The 20,891-nt window shown below is 36.6% G+C and overlaps 1 protein-coding gene across 4 annotated transcripts in view; it reads left to right on the top strand.

Moving 5' to 3' along the window:
- Positions 1 to 20,891, top strand: part of FAM120B (family with sequence similarity 120 member B) — a gene marked incomplete at its 5' end in the record, with an annotated part of 53,049 nt that overhangs the window by 9,928 nt on the left and 22,230 nt on the right. For all 4 annotated transcript variants that reach the window (XM_082049258.1, XM_082049261.1, XM_082049260.1 and 1 more), the window contains 3 exons: positions 3,952 to 4,047; positions 9,246 to 9,418; positions 13,474 to 13,566. In XM_082049258.1, the coding sequence (XP_081905384.1) occupies positions 3,952 to 4,047; positions 9,246 to 9,418; positions 13,474 to 13,566 (362 nt within the window). The remainder of the gene's footprint in view (positions 1 to 3,951; positions 4,048 to 9,245; positions 9,419 to 13,473; positions 13,567 to 20,891) is intronic.

The following is a 20,891-nucleotide window of genomic DNA, read 5'->3' as shown; positions in this document are numbered from 1 at the left end:
CCCTGAAACGAGAAACTGTTGATTTTGAATGTTTAGGTTGAGATTTCCAAGGCTGCCTAAGAGAGCCAAAAATCCATAGGAGCTGGAAACTGTCATATCCTTTGAAATCACCCACATAGACTATGCCACATTACCCGAAGCCATCATGTGATAAGCGTTTCTTTTGCTGTCAGTGCTAGTGTAATCCTCTTGCACAGCCACTCCTTTTAGTCCCTGTGCAAGCTCTCAGTTGTGCTGGTGCAGCTGTTTGTGCAGCTGTGTGTTGGCCTAGTTTGAGAAACTGAAAATAGACACTCTCTCCTCCCTCCCTTTCTTGTAGTCAGGTAACTAACCTGCTGTTTCCCCATCTGACTGTGTGTGTAGCCACAAACAGCTGGGGTGAAACAACCCAAAGGAATGGCAGGGAGTGGGAATGAGCCCATGAGTGGTTGCCTGAAAAAGCAGCACTGCTGAAAGAATTGCTTATCAAGCTCTGACTTTGGCATAGTTTGGTCTGTGGTTAGGCTATGTATACTTTTACTCACAGAAATGTTACTAGAATCACAGGCTTATTTTTGATCCTACCAAAATAAATAGGGGGTTGATGATGATCCTGATAACATGGCATTTGTTGACAGTGTATTTTAAAGATATCTTTATCATTGAGCTATTTCTCATCATTAAGTGGAATATTGCGTATAGTGATGTATTGTCAACTTTTAGCATCTTTCCTAGAAAACTGGCACTATTAGAAAAAATCAAGGAGGAGGGGAAAATAACAGTAAATAATGCATCTTGGTAGGCCAGCAAAGCCCTTTCTTTTGTGTGGGAAGAGTTCAGAACAAAGCACGCAGGTTCTGGCACTAGTGCAGTCCATGGAAATACCCACACCTGCGTGGCTGTTGCCAATTAGGAGGTTGTATAATGCAGCCTACGCCTGTGGCCAGCTCCTGGAAGTCCTGGCATCCCTCCCAGTTCTAACATTAGCAGGCCAGACTGACCCTTGCTTTGACACTGTCAGAACCACTCCGTTAGCAGAATTTTTGCCAGTTATCACCAGTGACCACTTAGGATGGCTGGCATTGTTGCAGGTGTAAAGGGGCACACAACCCCATTTCCAGCTGACTCGCATTTCAGTGTTTTGCACATAGTGGAAGTTTTCCTTAGGCTGCCTAAGCAGTGCTTCTACTGGTCATTCAAAATCTATTTAAACAAAGGAACTGTTGTTATTTAAATTTCACTGATGAAATTCTGTATATGCACTGTGGGGGAAAAAGTTTGAAAAAAAAATTACCTTTTTTTTTTTTTTTTTTTCCTTTTTCTTCCCCAGAGGTATTTCCATGCAAGGAGGGTTGGCATTTAGTAATCATGTCTTCATTTTGTTCTTGGTATGTTAATGTGCTGTCAGTTTGCAGGATCTTACTTTCAGCTATATTTGTTTGGCTACTTGTGTTAATAGTCATATACTTTTGTTTCTAATGGATTATAATACTGAAAAGCACTCGGCCGATGTGTGCTACATCCTGTACCAACATTCACATAGATTAAAAGAACAAAACTAGAGGTTTCCTATTGACTTCTCTTTTTACCGTTCTTGAGATCGATGTGTGACGTAAAAATAGTATCTCACTGGCACTTGGAATCAAGTGCCATTTTGATAAGTTGTTCTGTGAGTCGTGGAACTTGTAAAGAATGACTCTCCCCAGCAGCTTCCCCTCAGCAAAGCTTTTATATTTCCATGCTCCTTTCTAGCATCCTCTTAACTTCTCCCTGTGTTCTTGACAACTCCCTCCTACAATACGTGGTGTTGACAAGTAGGTTCCCTTTTTCCTTCTGCTCTCCCTAAATAGCATCTACCTTTTTATTCCACTCCAGCTCTTCCATAGTTACCAGTGCATTCAGATGCAACAGGTAACTTGACTTTCCTGCCTTTCTTTCAGTTGGTGTCCAGCTGAGTCACCAGGTTCACAAAAAGTTTAGGAATTTAATACATTTGCAATCTCTTCTTCTCTGTCAGGTTGAGTTGAAACAGAGCCTTGCATCCGTGAATTAGCTATAAGACAGATGCCCTAATTGAATTAGGTTTGCTTCTTAAAGAAGCCAGGCTAAAATTTGGGAGGCTGAGTGAGCTGGATAGATTGAATAAAGCAGAGTAATTTACATGATAAATCCTAAACCAGAATGCTAAAACATCAGAATGTTTCTGAAAGTGACTTTGGGGTATTAAATTGCAGGGTTTTGTTCATGAAATAGCACTATCGTAGGCAGTGATTTATAATCAGGATGGGAGACTATTCAGCTACAGGAATATGCAGTTTAAGGCTTCCCCCCCCCCCCCCTCAGTTTAGACATTTTTTTGTTTTAATGTCATCAATTTTTGAACAGTGAAGTATGGCAGGCCAGGTGCAATGCTGTCCCTCATAGTCCAGCTGTTGGTTCTTCAGTCCCTCACCTTTGTTGGGAGTTTGTGCTGCAGGTCCGCAGTAAGGAAGGAAGAAGCAGATTTTATCATGTTCTTTTACCCCTCTCTTACCCCTGACACTAGAACTCCATCTGGGCAGTTTCTGCTCTTGCACCATAGCACTACTTGTTCATTCATGCCAGCAGCCATTTGCAGTGTTGAGCTAGGAACGAGATCAGGAAATTAATGTGACCATACACTTTGGAGTGGTGGAAGGAAGGGAAAGAGTGTGTTGGGAGAGATTTCTTTGGTTTGTTTTAAGCTAGGTGAAGTTTTTGATTAGGGTTCATAATGTGGCATCAGAAATACTTGTGCAGTAAAGTGCAGGGTGATTGGAATTGATGATAAAAGGCCAGAATTTTTAAGAACAGTGGCTTTAGCACTGGCTGAGAGCTAGGAATTAGAGAAGCTATTCTGTGAATCTCTAAAGAGTCAAGAGAAGAAGGAAAAAAAGCTTTGAGATTTGCCTGGAAAAGATGTGAAAACACTGTTCCACATGCCTAGGACTGGCTAAATCTGTTTACTTCTTGCTGATTACCAGATTACAGAGGGTGGAAATTAGGGCATTATGACATGGTTGCCATAAGCAAAATGTGTACAAAAGGCAGAAGCAACATTTATAACAACAATCATGTTTCTAGATTATTGTATGAATACTTGCATTGGAATGATTACAAGCTGACTATTGAAAATTGGATAGATTGCATTTCAAAAATTCCTAAATGCTTGAGTTTTTTTCTGAGGGTGTTTTTTCTGAGGGTATTTTTTTTTTAAGCATCAAGTAGTTAGATGCACAACTCAAGTAGTGAAATTTTTAATTTAAGTGGCACCCTACTTTTTACAGGGCGTGGGCAGGCGGGGCAGAGTAGGGGTTAGCGGGGGTGAAAGCCGCTTGAGCTATTATGCATAAGCAATCTCTTTATACTAGATAAAAGGTCTGGAACAATGGGCTGTAAAAGCTCTGCATCTGACAGTGGGATGACTCCATTGCTGTCAGCTTTCAAATAGCCATCAAAGCTCCTTATAAAGATTTTGTCTCAGACCCTGACACAGGAAATGTCAGGGCAAGTTGGGAGGAGAATCATATTAAGGGCTGCATATGTGGCAGTGTGGCAGCTCTGAGAGACTGAGGTAGCTCATGTAGATCCCTAAGCTATGCCAGATGCCTCCACAGCTTCCTGAACTGCCTTGGAATGGGAAGGCCTAAAACTGGCTGAAAGCTGTTTTAGAATGCTTTCCACACTCTTGTACTTACATTTTTGGCTGCAATTACCAGCACCAAACTCATGTTTCTAGTACATAATTCAAACTCTCTTCTTTTGTTCTGATGATTTGTCATAAAGATACTAAAACTAATTTTTCTTGGTTTGTTTTAAAGAAGCTGAGCAAGCAAGTCATTATGAAGTGCCTTCTATTATAATACTTGAGAATCCTGATCACCACTGCTTCCAACTTTTACACAAGTGTTAATACTTGCATTTGACTTGCTGATCCAATTCTGTCTTTTTTAGATGGAGACTGTCCTGTGGTAAAAGAGTGGTTTGTCTATTTTGGAAATCCTCTTCGGCAGCCAGAGCTGATACAACCTGTACAACCTTCTATACCAGGTAGAATAAAAATGTGTTTAAATCTGAACTGAAACAACTACATCACTAAAATGAGGTTAGGCAATCCATCATCACATGTTTGAAATGGGATCCAAAGGACTGTGGAGAACAGGGAGCTAAAGTAGAAATGCTGCATGCCTGTCATTGTTTTTAATTACTGTATGTAATTATAATAGGATTCAGCTTGGAGCTATCTGTTATTACTATGTCTTGTTAAACCCAGTGCTAATTCAAACATGAGTTTTAAAATGTAAACAATTTATTTGACGTTCTCAATACTGCTCTGAGGCCAGGGTAAGTGGAGTATAGGGCCATATTAAAATTCTCCTGTTAAGCTGTTTGAGAGAATGTGTTAATGAGACTGGCAGAGAATATAAAATAGGGCCATTTTTAGATCACCTGTGACAACCCAAAAAGAGAATACCTCTTTCAATTAAAAAAATGATTAGGCTATGTGTTTCTGTTAAGCTTTTTCTACTGTCTTAAGCATCAAGTGTTTTCTGTGTTTTTATCTTCTTTCCTTTGGTAAAGGACACATTTGTGAACACTCTTAGTGAAATTAGTGTTATGAGGAATGTGTAGTATTTACAAGGAAGTAAGAAAGAAATGAGCTATACAGACAAAGTACAAACAAGATTTCGTTTGATATACAGTAGTTTCACTGTCCAGTACCCTGGTACGGTATTAGGACAGTGATTATCTAATTGACTTGATGATCGCATGAAATTGCTGTGAAATTTTCCAAATGGATATGAATATGCAGGGTAAAAATTGATAAGTCTGTCCTGTACAACTGTTTTATTGCAGCATACAATGATCTGGGAACATGCATTTGTAAAACAAGCAAACAAAAGCTCAACAAAGCATAAACCATACCTGTGTAGTTACTTTTCAGTTTGCGTGGCAAATATATTGTATTTATGGTTGTGAAATTTTCCTTTCCTGATAGCATAGTACCTTCTTCTGTTTCTGGAGAAGAATCCACTTAATCTAATGTACTCTGGTTCTACTGCTCTGCAAACATGCTCCACGTAGAACCCACCTTCATGTTGACAATAAGCAGAATTGAAAATCACTGTCTGTGTTTGTTTATAGCAACCACATAGGAGGAGTTTATAAAAACATCTTCTCAGACATCATCTTTACTAAGTAATGAAAGGCTGTTCAGCCAGACTATTAAAAAGGGGGAGGAGGACTACCAGTGTTTATTTTTAGTGCTCTGTTGTCATTCCTTCAGTGAACAAATATTTTTCTAAAATTTTTACAGTCCATATTTGTATGCCTTACATTCGCTCATGCATCTTTTAGTTTCCACAGCATGACTTTCTAATTCACCAAATAAGGTTCTCAACAGCGCATCACATTTTTCAAACAGGGATCATATTTAGGGCTAAATTTAAAGAAGTTGTTATAGGAAGTTAGAGTTCAAAGCTGTCAAACAAGATCAGGTTGCTCAAAAAAGAGAAGAAACCTTACCAGAAACTATTTGAAAAATCACAGGTGCATTTAATCTGGGAAGGTTCTTTGTTTTATCATTTTTGCTAAAAATGGTAATTTCATCATCATGACTACTTCAGAAGTGTACAGAGAATATATGGGAAATCCTGACTATTGGATTTGATTTAGATTAAAAAACCTGAAGAAAGAATATTTGATACAAACTTTGAACTGTAATGTGCATAACCAGAAATATTTAAACTTCACATTAATCATCAAAAAAACATAGAATTCCCACTGATTTTTTTTTGTGTGTATATCAGACAGCAAAACTGTCTTGCATGTGAAAAAACTTTCAGGTGAGAGACTGAATGTTAGCTTTCTTTAAAAAAATGAAATATCGAATCCTAAAGGCTGTAAGATTATAGCTTGAAATATATTTAAAATATAGTCTGTTTTATGAATATGTATTTTGCTTGAGAGACCGTCTTCTGAATTAGCATCTGCGTTTGCTGTCATTCTCTGTCTCTCTCCCTTCTGGAATGTTTCCTTTCAGTTGAATGAATGTGATCATGATGTTTCCCACACATTGACAGAGTAGCACTTAAATTAATTTTAAAAAGTCTCTGAGAAATTAATTTTGCCAGAACATCTGTGATCCAAGAAGATACTGGTTAATATCCATATGTTGTGAACATAGCTGATCTGTTTGATATGTGTGCAGTTTAAATGGAATGGAGGAAGTTTTAAAGTCTTTGCTGGAAATGTATGAATTCTGGTTTTCATTTTATTTTTGAAAATGTGTAGGATATTGTAGCTTCATACCACAGGAGCTCGGATGTTCATTCATTATTCTAATCATTGCATCTTACAGGAATATATCCTGAATACACTGATTTTCAAAATGCCATCTCTGGAATGCTTCTTTAATGGTCAGATTTAATTGGCTTTTGGGTTTATGGCATCTTTAAAATCGGCCACAGTTGTTGACAAGGTCATGTTGAGTGTTCCCAGCATGTACGTTTTTATAAATGATTGTGAGGATCACCTTTATGTAAGCCTTGACTTCAACAATAACATAGCATTCCACAACTTTTGCATGCATTGCATATTCATGAATCAGTTATTGACGTTCAGACAAATTAAATAATATATATTCTCTTGAAGTGTTCATTTATCACGATGCTTTCTGTATCACAATGTCTTTAAACATGAGTCAAAAAGGAAAAAGGAAAAAAATAATTCCATCAATACTTTTTCTGTTAACTGAATACAGTTTTCACACAATTTTGTGCGTGTTGAAAATAACCATAAGCATATGAAGTGTTTGAGTATCTCTTTGTAATTCATAGGAACTTGTGGTTTCTACGGCCCCAGCAGGACAGATCATTTTCTCATGACTAATCTTTATAGTAAAGAAGTATCAATTATGTATATCCAAGTATGTTTTGCTCTGTTTCCGTTTTGTTACTCAGTTGTTGTTTGTTATTATTTTGTTTGGTTGTCTTTTTAATGTTAATTTAGTAAATATTTAAATGTGTTCAGAAAGCAAAATATCTCTCCTCCCTGCCCAAGTAAATTTCTCTCTTTCAGGAATGTTTTCTAATGATGTAAAGTATGTAGTGAGGATGTAACAGTTTGGAGGGTCTATTGTATGTGAATCTTGGCTCTGTTGTTGACTGCGCATGATGGGAGAGTCCTTAAACTTCAGTGTCTTTGTTTCTTTGTTTTACTTATCTTTCATTTAAGGGTTAATATAATGGCTCACTCTTTGGTATTACATGGAATGTAATTACTTGCAGAAGAGATCTTTTCTGAAAAATAATGCTGTTGGTTGGTTATGTTCCAAAAGGAGATAGCGTCAAGTTTTCTTTCCCAGAGTGAATAACTCATAATTCATCAGTACCTCTTTTTCCCAGGCGCAAGTAGATGTTGTTTCTGAAAGTATAAGAAACTATTTATGGAAGAGATGTCTTGAATTTTTTGTTGAGCTCTCTCAATATAGATATGAAATCTTGGTTATTGATGTAGTTTCATGGGTTTAGTCTGAAGAAAGAAGGATTTCTATTATTAGGTATACCCCTGGATGCAATTAATTTAAAAAAAAAAAAGTACAGATGGAAGGAGTACTTTCCTTTAACAGATTCTTGGCGTATCTCTTCGTATGCAGCTGATTTGGAACCTTCTGGAAAGCAGAAACCATCAAAACTATTTGAGTAAAATAGTTTTTCTGTTAAAATTGTCTTGCACATTAAAGTTGCTTAGCCTTGGTAGGAAATGTTGGCTTTGTTTTGGTTTTATGCATGTTATATTTGCTTTTCTTAGAAAAGTCTCTGCTGACTTTTCTTAAGGCAGCAATTACCAGTATCAAAACCAGTAATCTGAGCCTTGTCGTGCTGTCTGTACTGGCCCTCTTGCTGCCAGTATTTGTGTTATCACTAACCTGCTTTTCTACCTCCAAATAAGCAACTGGTATTTTTTTCTTAATATATATATATTTCCCTACAAAATCCAGTTAAAAACTTACAGGTTGTATGATGGTAGATCTTTACATGGTTAAAATGTTTGATGAGAGACTTAGTCTTACAAATAGTAAAAGAAACATCCATCGGGGAGATGAAGAAAGAAAATACCAGCTTCTCTTCCCCCTCTCTAAGGAATTAGTACCATTTGGTTAATGGGCTTTCCTGACTAAATAAACATTGTCTATGTAGATTTCAGCACCTTGTCACTTTAACCATTTATTACCACCAAGTGTTCCTAACTGGACTGCAGTTGCTGCATGTCACACAAAAAAGAAAAGGTGTTACCAAATGTAGCTTAATTAGTCTACATTTATAATTCACACCTCGTTTTATTTAACTACAGAAGCAGCAGTACTTTATGGGAGAGTTCTGTCTTTAATTGGGATTCTCAGGCATAACCAGTTAGTTGTGCTGTTATTTCATTAGTGTTTATTTTGATAATGGATTTAATGTAATTTAAATGGGAAACAAATTTTACATTAGTTCAGGTGTCACAAGTTGGGAGATGGCAACATGAGGTAAATGTTAAGGCTTTAGAGACCAGGATGAATGATACTATAGAAAGCCTGGAAAGATACATTATACATAAGTGATGACAGGTGTGTGTGTGCAGCAGTGTTTCATACAGTAGCCAAGGAACTGCAAAATACCAGATAGCCTTGATTTTTGTTCCCAGACTTGCTGGTGGACCTGCTGCAGAGGAGTCATACCATCACAGTGTTTTGTGGAGAATGTGTGTTTGCCAGCCAATAGAAGAGGTGACCAGTTTGTTCATTAGACCAGGTAATGCGAGGATCCCTCAAGGAACCCTGGTACGCCAGCTCTAGGAGAGAGAAAGCAGAAACAGATATAGTTGTTTTCTGCTGGTTAGCTATTTTATGGTGAAGCTGATCACACTCAATGCTATGGATCCCCATGGGAAAGGACGTACTTGTAGGCAAACTACTCCTGCAGAGGTTAAAAGCCTGATGTCTGAACGTTGTCTGTGGTGTTGTAACAATTGAATTTAGGCCACTGTGCTTAAATATGCCTCTATTCAACACAATTTGTTTAAATTACAGGTCATAATTTTTTTTTTTTTTTTCAAATGCCAGATTTTTTCAAATACATTTCATTTTCAACTCTGTGGTTCTTGCAGGCGCCGAGAGCAGATCAGTTGTTTCCTTTTGGATTGTAATGAAGAAGGCATGTTTTATGTCATTGCTGCCAAGATAAAATAATGGGTTGCTTTTGCAGGTGGAACACCTAGTTTGAAAACACTGTGGTTTGCCAAAGGACCTGATGTGGAAAAGCAACGGTATAGAACATTTCTGGCATGCTTTCACCTTCAGGATGAAATGGAAGAGCTTCAAGCTCTAGAAGCACCTGTTGCAGCATTCTGCTGCTTGCTGGCCTATCTTATGATGCAGGTAACTGGGACACTTGCTTTTTCTTCAGGTGTCAGCCATGCTAGATGTGATTGACTGATAAACTGTTTATTTCTAGACTATGCTGGAATTTTCTCTTAATCTTTACTGTAGGCATAGTTGAGCAAATATAATAGTGCTGCATTACGGTATTTTTAATTACACCGTTTAACGTGTGTCATCCTGTTCAAGAAACATTTGCATAATTTTTAGTGGTTCATCATAACTGTCACGTGCCCATGACAAAGCCCCCTGAGCATTTTAATAGAGACAGTGTAAACTGAGGGATTTCCACCACTTTTTGTGGCCTGTTTGCAAATTAAAGCTTCTCTTTTTGTGTTTCCTTTGTGTTGTCAAAAGAAGACATTCCCTCAGGTGACTATGCAGGCTGTGCAAACACGCAATATAAATATTTAGTCAGCTCTCCTACTTTTTCACACCACTTTGTCAATCTACTCAGTTTCAAGGCAGAATTGAGGATTTGACTCTGCTCATTGAATTCTGAGTTATAGGTGATCATTAGGTAGCAGTTCTGTTATAATTCCAAACATTTGGCAGCCTGCAGACTACCTTAATTGTCATAAAAAGGAACGTAAGATTAAATACAATATTACTTCATTATTTACATTTCTCTTAGGTATTTAATATATTGTCTGTACTTGCTGCCTTTCAAATACTGATCTCACAAGCAGGTTTTCCTCTTCGAGGATGAGAAAATTATAATGCCTTTATCTAATCTCATAAGCTCTGTTACACTTTTACTTACACTGGACTACATTTTAGCTTTTCTTTTGCTTTTTCAGATTTTAGTTTCCTCAATAACAGATATGTACTGATGTGTGATACAGGAAAACAAGTCCTCCCTGACTTTTCCCTTCTTTTTCCTTCATATGTGTTTGCTTCAATTTAAATGATGCATTGACGAAGGACATATGGGAATTATACAAATTATCCAAATATTTATTTAGTTTTCTTTAATTTCTGTACAGCAGAATATAAATGGAAAGCTTTTTGGAGATGAAACTCACTGAACATAATTTCATGCTTTGTGGTTTCAGTTCAGCAAAATACATATCATGTACTTAGCTTTAAATGTATTTTGAGTGTTTTTCATGTTTGGATATGAAATCACTGGTTCACTTATTTATCTATTTGCACTATTTCATGTATTTATTGTGCTATCCTGTACACCCTTTCATAGCATGATTACTGAATTATTTGAGAAGTGTTTCTTTGGTGGCATTAAGCAGAGGAATATTGGGACACAACACCTACAGAAATGTGAATTTACTGAGCCTATTAATAAATATTAATTAAAAAAAAAAAAAGCTTGTTAAGGATATGGTTTTCAGAACTTGGTAATCAATGGCTAATGCAAAAAACCCAGACGTGAAAACAGTTTTGCAGCCTGTGTTTTCAATGAGAATAATATATTGAGAGATCATGCAAAGGGCTTAGTTTGATTTAAGATTTTTCACGGCAGTACCAGTTTCTCAACACCTGTCCCATTTTCCCATTTTCTTGATTCTCTGAGTTGCAGTGATACAGTCTACCCTGTGAAAGACTAGGAAATTGATTTGGATTAAAATGTTTTTCACTGCTGCGTTGTTTTAAACTTTGGTTAGTTCTCTTATATTGTCCATTTGTTTCTTGGGGTGTTTGAGAAGAAAACATGAGAGTGTCAGAAGTCATGCTTTGAGCTGGCTGTACTGCATCCATTTGTTTTATAGTTGAGAAAACAATGCTTGTCTCACTGTGGCCTAATTCTTCTCTTTACTTTACACTTCAGTCTTATATTTGCATTAGAGAGGGAAGGTGGATTGTTAACCCAAAGGGGTTTTAAGTTGAGTGATTGTAAGTTGCCTTGAAGCACGCTAACATCTTTTTCTTCAGCTCATATGAGAGAGAAATAAACTTCTTAAAAATGTCATTACTTATCATTTAATCTAATGGAGGAACCAGCATACTGGCCAACCCACCTGGCTTCCTCAACATTTATGTGCAAGTGTTTAATGAAAACTTCAGATGCTTTTTTTTTTCCTTTTTTAAAAATCCAGTAAGCAAATCTGAACTATATAAAGCAAGTGTCACTTTGAAGAGTATTTTTTTTTCAGTGAGGGTACTTTTCAAATATTCTCCAAATTAAGAACAAAAATAGTCAAAAAATACAAAATAATAGAAGTGTCTTTAAAGTTAGGGAAATGAGTGAATGAGTTTGTGTATCAAACTGTGGAGCCTCCAACGAAAGGGGAAATTCCTCTTTCAAGCTCTTACAGTTTTGGAAGAAATCTGGCAATGGAAGTGTGATAACTCACCAAGTTTGGTTACTGAATAACATATTTGTCTAAAGAAATGTTTTGACATTCATCAGCTTTTTGACTGATTCCCTCTATTGGGGGGATTTCTGTGCTGTTGCACTTGCAAGCAATCTTTGACTTTTCTTAAGACAAAATTTGCAAGTATTAAGAATTGTTTTGTGGATGAAATTAACTTTTTCTGTTACTGTAATGTATAAAATGTCTAGGTTTAGTAAACCTCTCTTGTTGCCATCTATACAAAGTTGACGCAGGGTAAAGTAGGGCCTTTATCAGATCTTAGCAGCCAGGTGGAGTTAATGAATACCAAGGAGCATTTTGAAAGCTTAAAACTTTTCTGATCCCCCTAACATACTTGTGTTATGCAGGTTTTAATAGAGTCATGGAGGGCAAAGTATTTTACAGTGGGATAAGCAGCAAGGCCTGATTAAAAAAAAATCTCAGTTGTGGTTGAATAATTTTTTATCTTGAGGACGAAAGAATGGGTTAGTCGTTCTGAGCAAATAAATGAATGAAGTCATTGTAGATGGCTTCTTGGTGGGTTTTGGGTTTTTTTTTTCAGTTCCTATTGATTTACATCAATACTTTTTTTGTTAATTTTTCTGTGCTTCATTTTTTCTGTCACTTTTTGATTTGCAATAGCCTTAATAGAAACTCTTAAGAGATTGAAATGGGATATACACAACATTCCCTTTCTTTTAACAACTTGGTTTTCAGGGCATGTGGAGTTTTAGGCAGCCTTTTAACTGTACTGCAAGCCCACAACCCGCATTTCCACACTTTGCAAGAGAAACCTTCCCTCGAGTTCACACTGTTAAAGAATTGTAATGCTTTATGGATCTCACTCAGAGCCCTCTTTATAACTTCAATATTTGTAACAGATATTTGGTCTTGGTGCACATGTATAATCTGTAGTGTTCTTACAAGAGGAAGCAAGTGGACTCGTACTGTCAGTGAAGCACCCAGCTGGTGTAGAGGCTCTGTCTTGCTCCTGAGCTGACCATGTTCCTCTATAGAAGCTCAGAATACTTTTTCACAACAGTAAATGCCCCCATTCTCCCTTTTCTGATAGAAGTATTAGAGTGAACTGTTACATTAATTTAGAATTTTCCTTTATGTTTTCCCACTTGAACATTTTAGTTTCAGGTTTTTTATAGTTTTGAGTTCTTCCCACTTTAACATGTAATGTCAAATACTAAAAGAATCCAAACATGTTTTGTAAAATCCTGAAATTTAGTTTATAATAGGCCATTGAAATATTTTAGATTATTTTTAAAGTTTCCAACAGATAACCATGTCAGCATTTGAAGGTCATCCTAATGATCATCACACTTGTGGCTCATTGTGGTGGTTTTTGTTCTGGGTCTTGATTATAAAGCAATTTATATTTTTTTTTTAATCTCAATTTTTTGCTGTGCTCGGTGTTACAGAGTTGAAGAAATTTCCTATTATTAAGAAACTCCAAGGGAGAGGAGACAGGAATACATGAAGGGTGGGCATTTTGTTTGGTGTGTGGTAATCCATGTATACACACTATACATGGGTATGGGCTATGCACTAAAGTTGTGAAAATAAGTATTTTGTTCCCTGCAAGTGTCTTTTCCTAAATGATGCATTCATGGTGATCATAATTTTATGAGGTCATTGATTTAAGGTTGATGTGCTTGAGCAAGAGGAGCCAATTTTCAGGAAGTTTCTCTTCAGAACCTTCAGATAATCTGTTATTTTTTTCATCTATTTTAGGTCAGTAGCCTCTCTCTGGAGGACTTAAATGCATTTGTGGCACTCATTCTCTGCCTCAAAGGGAAGTCAGCTGCTCAACTGGCAGGTTTGCAGGTATGGACTGGAATAATTGAGTAACATACAATGTTCATGGTAACTTTGGGATAAATGTTTTTCGAGAAAATTCTTCTACATAAAGTTTTTTCAGATATAGGAACTGAGGGTCATGGTAAATATATAAGCTTTTGATGTGTTACAGTTCATGTGAATACTTATATTTGTTAATGGCATAAAAAACATAAAATAGGAAGGACATTTTCTAGTGATTGCAGTCCTAGGGTGAGCAAATTAGTCTCAGATTTCTTCCTGATTTGGCTTCTAGACTTCAGCTGATGGAAAATTTGTAATGGTGAATTCTGTCTTGCAAAATTGCTTCGTTCTTTTTACCTGAGGAGGATAGTGTTCTGGGACATAAGTTGTATGAAAATAACTGCATTAAATAAAGTTTGGTATTACTACTTGTGGGAGAATATGAACATAACATAAACGTAACAAAAAAAAATGTCTTGTTACCTAACATGGTCCACTGGAGTGAAGACCTTTTGGATCACTCTGTTCTGTAATTATTCAGGAGTTTTTGGTGCAAATCTGTTTTGTTTTGTTTCCTTTTCTATCTTCTTTAATCCATATGGAAAAGCAAGTTTCTAGATGTTATTACAGCAGAACCATCTAAATGGTTCTTCTTGAATATCTAATTATACAAGAGTATTTTCAATCTCATAGGTTAGGATTCTATTCCAAGTATTAGCAGTGTACAGCACCTGCTGCACGTCAATGCCTATTTGAGTTGTGGCTTTACTTAAGAGGGAAAGAGTTAGAAATGATTGGAACCTTAATGTATCTTCATTCTGAAAATCTTGCTTGTATTTCCAGTAAATTCTTTGTTGCTTTGAACAGTCCATGTTGGAGTTTTAAAAGTACTTTTTGCCGATAGCAACATAAATCAAGCACTTCTGGTACTATCCATTGGTTTCTAGTGCACAGGGACCAAAATAACAAAACTTGTGTGATTCCAGTTTCATTATTTGATTCATTATAACAGATAAAGTCACGTCTCCTGTCAGTTTTTTCCAAAATCATCACAAATTTGCTTTGCAGCTGATCAAGTGTTAGATCTGTGTAACAAAAAGAAGCAATGAGGTGAAGGCAGTATGGAAAACAACAAAAACGTGGGATTTATTTTTGTGTTGAAGAAATTATTGCACATAGTGAGTATTGAGAGTATCGTTATTTTATCAAGTCTGTTGTGGAAGCCATTGAGTAAAAGCATAAAGGAAGCCAGGCATAAGCAGGAAGTGGTGAAACATTTGTTTATAGGTGCACTTGCAGGTATTATTCAAATTTCTAAAGTGCTTGGAGATTCATTCTGTTTGAATTAGATGACTTTATGTGATTCATTTATGTTGTAATTCTATGAAATTATAGATCTGGGTTTGCATCCAAATGCATAATATTAATCAATGCACACTGCTTACCAGCAGTCATTCTACTAATTCCAAGTAGTTCACAACATTTTGTAACTTTCCCACAAAGCTTATGGCAGAACAGATACTGTCAGCTCTTACGTTGTTGATATAGAAGTATATGAAGGATGAAGCTGGTCTGACACTGTGTCATACATCCCTGTGTCACTTTGTGAAGCCGACAGTATGATGTTTGAATTGACTTACCCAGGCTATTGGCAGGTACCTCCCAAAGTTACATCACTCTGCTGCTTATGTAAGCACTTCTTGCAGTGACGCAGAATGCCTTCTGCTCTGCTAAAAACCAACAAAAGATTCATATAATGCAGTTGAAATTGTTGTATCAGGCTATTTTGTAGAACACTTGCTTGTCTTATTCTATTGAAATTCACAGTAGCGCCTTTGGTAGTAGTTTGAGCCAGAACAAATCCCTCTGAAGGGAACAGTCAGGGAAGATTTTGGCCTCTTTCCTTACAAGGTTGTGAATAGGGAAGTAACAGTTTCAAAACTTTCCCGTTACCTTCAAATTAACCTCCCTTCCTATGTTTTAATGTCTTGGATCTCCCAGTGGAAAATAGTTGCTCTTTCTTGGTATATTGTGTATCTCTGACTTGTCAAGCTGTATGAAGAGGTGATGTTATGTTGTATTAATTGCCACTAAAATACTTTTTCTTTTCTTCATGTGTAAGCCACCTGTAATTTTGTGGTAGCACCAGGATCAATTTGCAGAATCATATGAGGTTAATCTCACTTCACAGGAAGAGTAAAAAATTGTCTGTTGCTGTGCTTTTAAAATGTGGTGTGTAGGTGAACTTAAGAATGTCCTGTGATTTTTTTCTCGAAAGGGCAGGAGACTAAACTAGTAGAATATCTTATATAAATATACTAAAAATAATGATTAATAAAGCAAGCTTTCTCAGCATTGTAATTCAAATATCTCATTTTCAAGATTCCATCTCAGAATAGCTTAAACTGGTTTTACTCATTATTATGTTTATTTAATAGTTTTACAAAAATGAGTTATGCTGTTAAGTTCTTTTAGCAGATAGTTTTCAACAGGTTATCAACAGGTATTTAATAGCTTAATTTTCTAGGTATTTGTATTTAAAATCAGCGGATCCAAGTGCAGTGGTTCACATTAGTACATAGCTAATTAAAATATGGGGTTTATAGTGGGAAAACAGAGGAAGAGAGTGTAATCTGTTTACCATACTGTTATTCTCCAATGAGAAGTTAAACACAATCCCTAGAAACAACTTAATAACAGAACTTTCAAGGAAGTTACGTTAAACTCAGTCACCATCTGAAAATTTTAATGAAAATGTTTGCTCATTTGCGATTTTGGACTTAACACTCTATTACTATTTTAAATGTAGAAAACATGTCTACTCGTTGTAAACAATTCTGTGAAGAACACTGATTTGATAAAAAACAATTGCTCTGTTTCTGCAAGAGTACGTTAGCAAATAAGAAAATTTCCAATGTGAAGTATGAGAGAAAATGTAAATAGAGCCTGTTCTTCTCATAGGATGAAGAGGTCTTTTCAGCCTTCACTTTGAAATCTGCTTTCCGGTATGCTATCCTTATTTCATAGTTAATGAGATCCATAAACCCACACATTTATGAAGCAGAAATGTCCATGGTTGGAATAAAGTGGGTTAAAGCCATAAAAAAATGTAGTTTTTCTCATACTGAAAGAAAGTGGTCTGGGGACATATAACTAAAATGCACAGTAAATAGTTACTTTCTGAGAATAATTTAACGTTTATACATGAAGATTTAATTATTTTTCAAGACTGATGATTTCAAAATACCAAAATCTACTCACGATAGAGAAAAGAGATTGTATATGTTCTTTTTCTCTAAGTTTTTTCTAGTTTTCTTGTACCCTCCCTTTTATTATAGATTAACATTCTGCTTTGCCCAAGCCTCCCATAGAGCTTATACATAAGGTCAGAATTAAATTTTGGACCCCAGGTTGCCTGTTTCCCTGCTTTCTATTTTAATCCAGTGTGCGGTTTTGGCAAAAAGCCCAGAAAGCCCTCAGTCTGGCTTGGAGGCCATTGTAGAGAAAAAGAGGCACCAGCAGCCAGGCTTGCAGTCTTGCTTCTTATGTTGTGCTGGCCCTGATTGTTTACAAGTGCAATTAGAGATCATTTCTTACCTGTAATACATGCAAAATACTGCCCAAACAGGAAAGGCCCTAGTGAATTATAGACAGAAATACATTTCTTCTAAGATTTCTCTCAATATACAAATATATGAAAAAATTGTATTGCAGGTGGAAAGTTGTGAACAGCATCATTTCTGAACGGTGTAGCCAGAGATGAGACAGAAAAAAATGGTTAAAAAGGAAATACACCTAGAAATTGGTAGATTGAATTTGGGTCCTGCTAAATGCTTTTTAAAATGAAATGTATGTCAGCAAACATGGACTCAAAGTTAGTAGCAGATGCATGGGTGGACAAACACATCCCTTAACTACTGGAATTCATGGCATTTGCAAGCTCTTTATAGCTTTGCCATAAAATATCCAGTTGTGCCAGAATATCTGCTTTGGAGTTAATTACATCTTTTGTGCCACTTGTAAAAGGAACAGTTTGGCTGTGTATGAGGTATAAGAAAGTCAAACACTGAAGTGTATTCCTGCAATTTTTAAGTGCTTTCAGTTATTTTAAAAGTATTACAGATACAAAATGAGCACAGTCATTTTAGATCTTAAATTATAAGCTCCAGAGAGTTGTTGCAATTTGATTGCAAATGAACTTTCACAAAATACATATTAAGTATTCCTTAATTAGCTTTTGGAATAATAATGAAAAAAATACTCAGCAAACTAGTTAACTAGTTTGACAGGCAGAAGTAGCTTTAGCAAGAATATTTTCTTTTGTACAGTGTCATGGGAAAAGAATTAGCTTGGTAATAGTATTATAACAATTTTACACGTATATTTACACATATTTTCCTGAGGGATACTTAGCCACATGCATGCAAAAAAAGCAGTATGTTTTAGAGTAGTGTGTAGGTATCTTGGTTAAGGTCCCACAAATTTCAGAAGGATGTTGCTAAATCTGTTCTGTATTTTTCAACTCAGTATTCTTTCTCCCTTGCTATGTGGACAGAAAAGCATAAATAATACCCAGATTCTGAACATTCCAGAATTTCAGTCTTCTGACCTATTTGGCAAGCCAAGCTACGTTAGTCAACACCATTAGATGCAATACTTTTTAGACAGACTCCAAACAGGCTTTATGAGCTTTCTATGTTTTTCAAAATATAATTGTTTAGAAAAACTTCTTTCTCTCCCAGGGAGTGTATGTTTGTTGTGCCTCTGTGACTGTTTCCTAATAAATACTTGCTTGAAGTCTAATTGGATTGAGGAAAACATAAAATCACAAGTAAGAATACTGTAAAGATCTCAAAGATAAACCTCTCTTACATACTTAGGACCTGCTTCTGTGATGTATGTTGGTATCAGCTGAAGTGGAATTTGAGTGCGTTCCCAAATGCTCTACTGAATTGGGGCTTTATATTCCCACAAAATTTGAATCTGTCAAAAGTGGTTTTAAAATGACGGGTGAGAGTGTAACTGGCAGGGGATGGGGAATGGGGGGATTGAGGTGGTTTACTGATCTTGGCACTGCTTCCCAGCCTGTTCTCTCATTTGCAGACTTCAGGTTTTCTCAGTGTTCTGGGCTAATCTGGAACAAAAAGCAGCAGTATGTGATGTGATTGCAAGCTGAGTTTGGTTCAGTCCCTGTTCAACCTCAGAAATATGTTCTTCTCATTTCCTAAGGGTAGCCTTCAATGAACTAATCCAAATAGCAACAGTCCAAGTCTTCCAGCAACTAAATTAGTTTTGGTTTCAAGTATTAAAAAAAAATTTACAGGATTAATCAAGAGAAAGTTGCATCCGATGAACCTGCTTGTATTAAATCTGCATATTAAGGGTGAATATATTCAGGTTTCTATACTCGCTTTTCTTTAATATCTGTCTTTTTGCCTCCCAGGCCTGCCTGCCTGGGTCAGTACCGCAGAGTCTATTTATTTTCTCTAAGGACTTCGAAGTGGTGGGCGTGGCTCCTCCATTCTGTTACCAAGAGTGAAGTGTTGCATTTGCATGGGTCAAGCATTAGTGCAAATACAGTTCTATCTCAGGAGCTGAAGTCACTGTTTACAGTGGTTTTTGAAAGTCCCATCTCTAAATCCATTGCTATTTTCATAATCATCTTTTGAAGTTCTGAATAAATTCAAGTTTTCTTGGTCCTGTTGCATGGACAGCTGGCCTTACCTTTCTTTGCTGCTGTTTGTTCATAAACATATAAAAAATCCCTTTTCTTAGGCTAACGTATTCGACTTCCAGACAAGACTGCTGTTCGGCCCTGCTCTCCCTTATTTTCTTCTTTGCCGAATTTGGTATATTTATTAGTATTATTAGAGTCATAGAATCATAGAATGTCACGAGTTGGAAGGGACCCACAAAGATCATTGAGTCTGTTTCCCTGAACATTTTTTTACATTTGACATAAGCTCAAGTATAAGAATTCACATAACTGTGAATTCTGTGATGTGTCAGGGGCACAAATACAAACCCCAGCATGACTAGATCAGCTCTTCTACCTTCCGAGAAAAATGCATTCATTTAGTTGGACATAGTTTGCTTACAAATAAAATCTTGAGCAAGATTTTGAGCAAGGGCCTTAAACTAGAGGTTGCAAATTCCTTTTTGTGGAAAACGATCTTGCATTTTTCTCCATAATTGTATGAGTTCTTTCTGCTTTTCTGTGAGTTTTCATCTTTACTGTCATGCAGCTTATTAGCAAGGTTTCAAATTAAAATTTCATATATAAATTGCTTTTGGGCTTTGTATAGCATAAAGAATTTTCAGTGATGTTTAAGGTAAAAGACACTCAGATAACAAAGTTACTGTTAATTTTTAATCCGCGCTCAATAAGTCTGCAGAAGGTGAACCATAGTTACTGGTAGTGAGAGTAATAAACCTCTCCCAAAATATTAAACAAACGGACAGCTATGAAAAAGTCAGAGATAACTTATTACAGACAGGAGAATAATAATTTCTAGTATCAACTGACATTTTCCTGCCAAGCTCCTGTTGGTCAAAGTGTACATTTACTCACGAGATAACCAGTTTTCACTTCCTGGTGTTTGCCTGGCATAGGTGGGGTCACTCTCCATAGCCTCTAAGGGCTGAGCTGTGTGGGGCAGGTGACTCGCAGGGGCTGGAGCCGGGACAGGCAGGGATGGTCCCGTCAGGAGATGCCGGCACCCACGCACCTGCCCACCTGGCCTTGGCACGCCCAAGCAGGAATGCAAGCTGCACATCTGCCTGGGCTCTCCCTGGAGAAGCAGGTGGCCCTGTGTAACTTTGGAGGAGCAAAAATGTTTTCTGAAATGACCTAACGAGCCATTTGTAGTTGGATGGAGAAAGAAGATAAAACAAGCCTTTAGGCATATGGTTACAGTGCTTTGTAGGAGGTACTGGAATTTTTAAAATAACTAGTAGAAATGTTTGTCTTGAAGATATCAGAAACAGCAAGGCTAACCAAGAACTGATTTGTTCTCTTTCTTTTTAGGAGTATTCTTGATCGATGTTATCATTGTCCAGGGGTTAAAAGTCAAGATGGTGTCCAGTTGCTTCCTCTATGACTTTAGTAAAATTGTTCAGTTCTTTCTCATATTTTATTTCTTACTTATAACACTCCTGCATCAGTAGTCTCAATAATAGAAGTTCCTTAGCCAAAAGTTATGTATAAGTGTGAATTTTTAATATATCCTTAACGTTAATATTGATGGTGCATGTATATTCTACTCCCCTTCACCTTTATTTTTGGGATGATTTAATTTGATGTTCACTGAACAACAGCTGAGACATGGTTAAAGGATCTTTTTATAAAG

Source organism: Streptopelia decaocto (genome assembly GCF_964273445.1).
Source record: "Streptopelia decaocto genome assembly, chromosome: 3".
NCBI classification, from domain to species: Eukaryota; Metazoa; Chordata; class Aves; order Columbiformes; family Columbidae; genus Streptopelia; species Streptopelia decaocto.
This window is presented reverse-complemented; position numbering and strand designations above follow the sequence as displayed.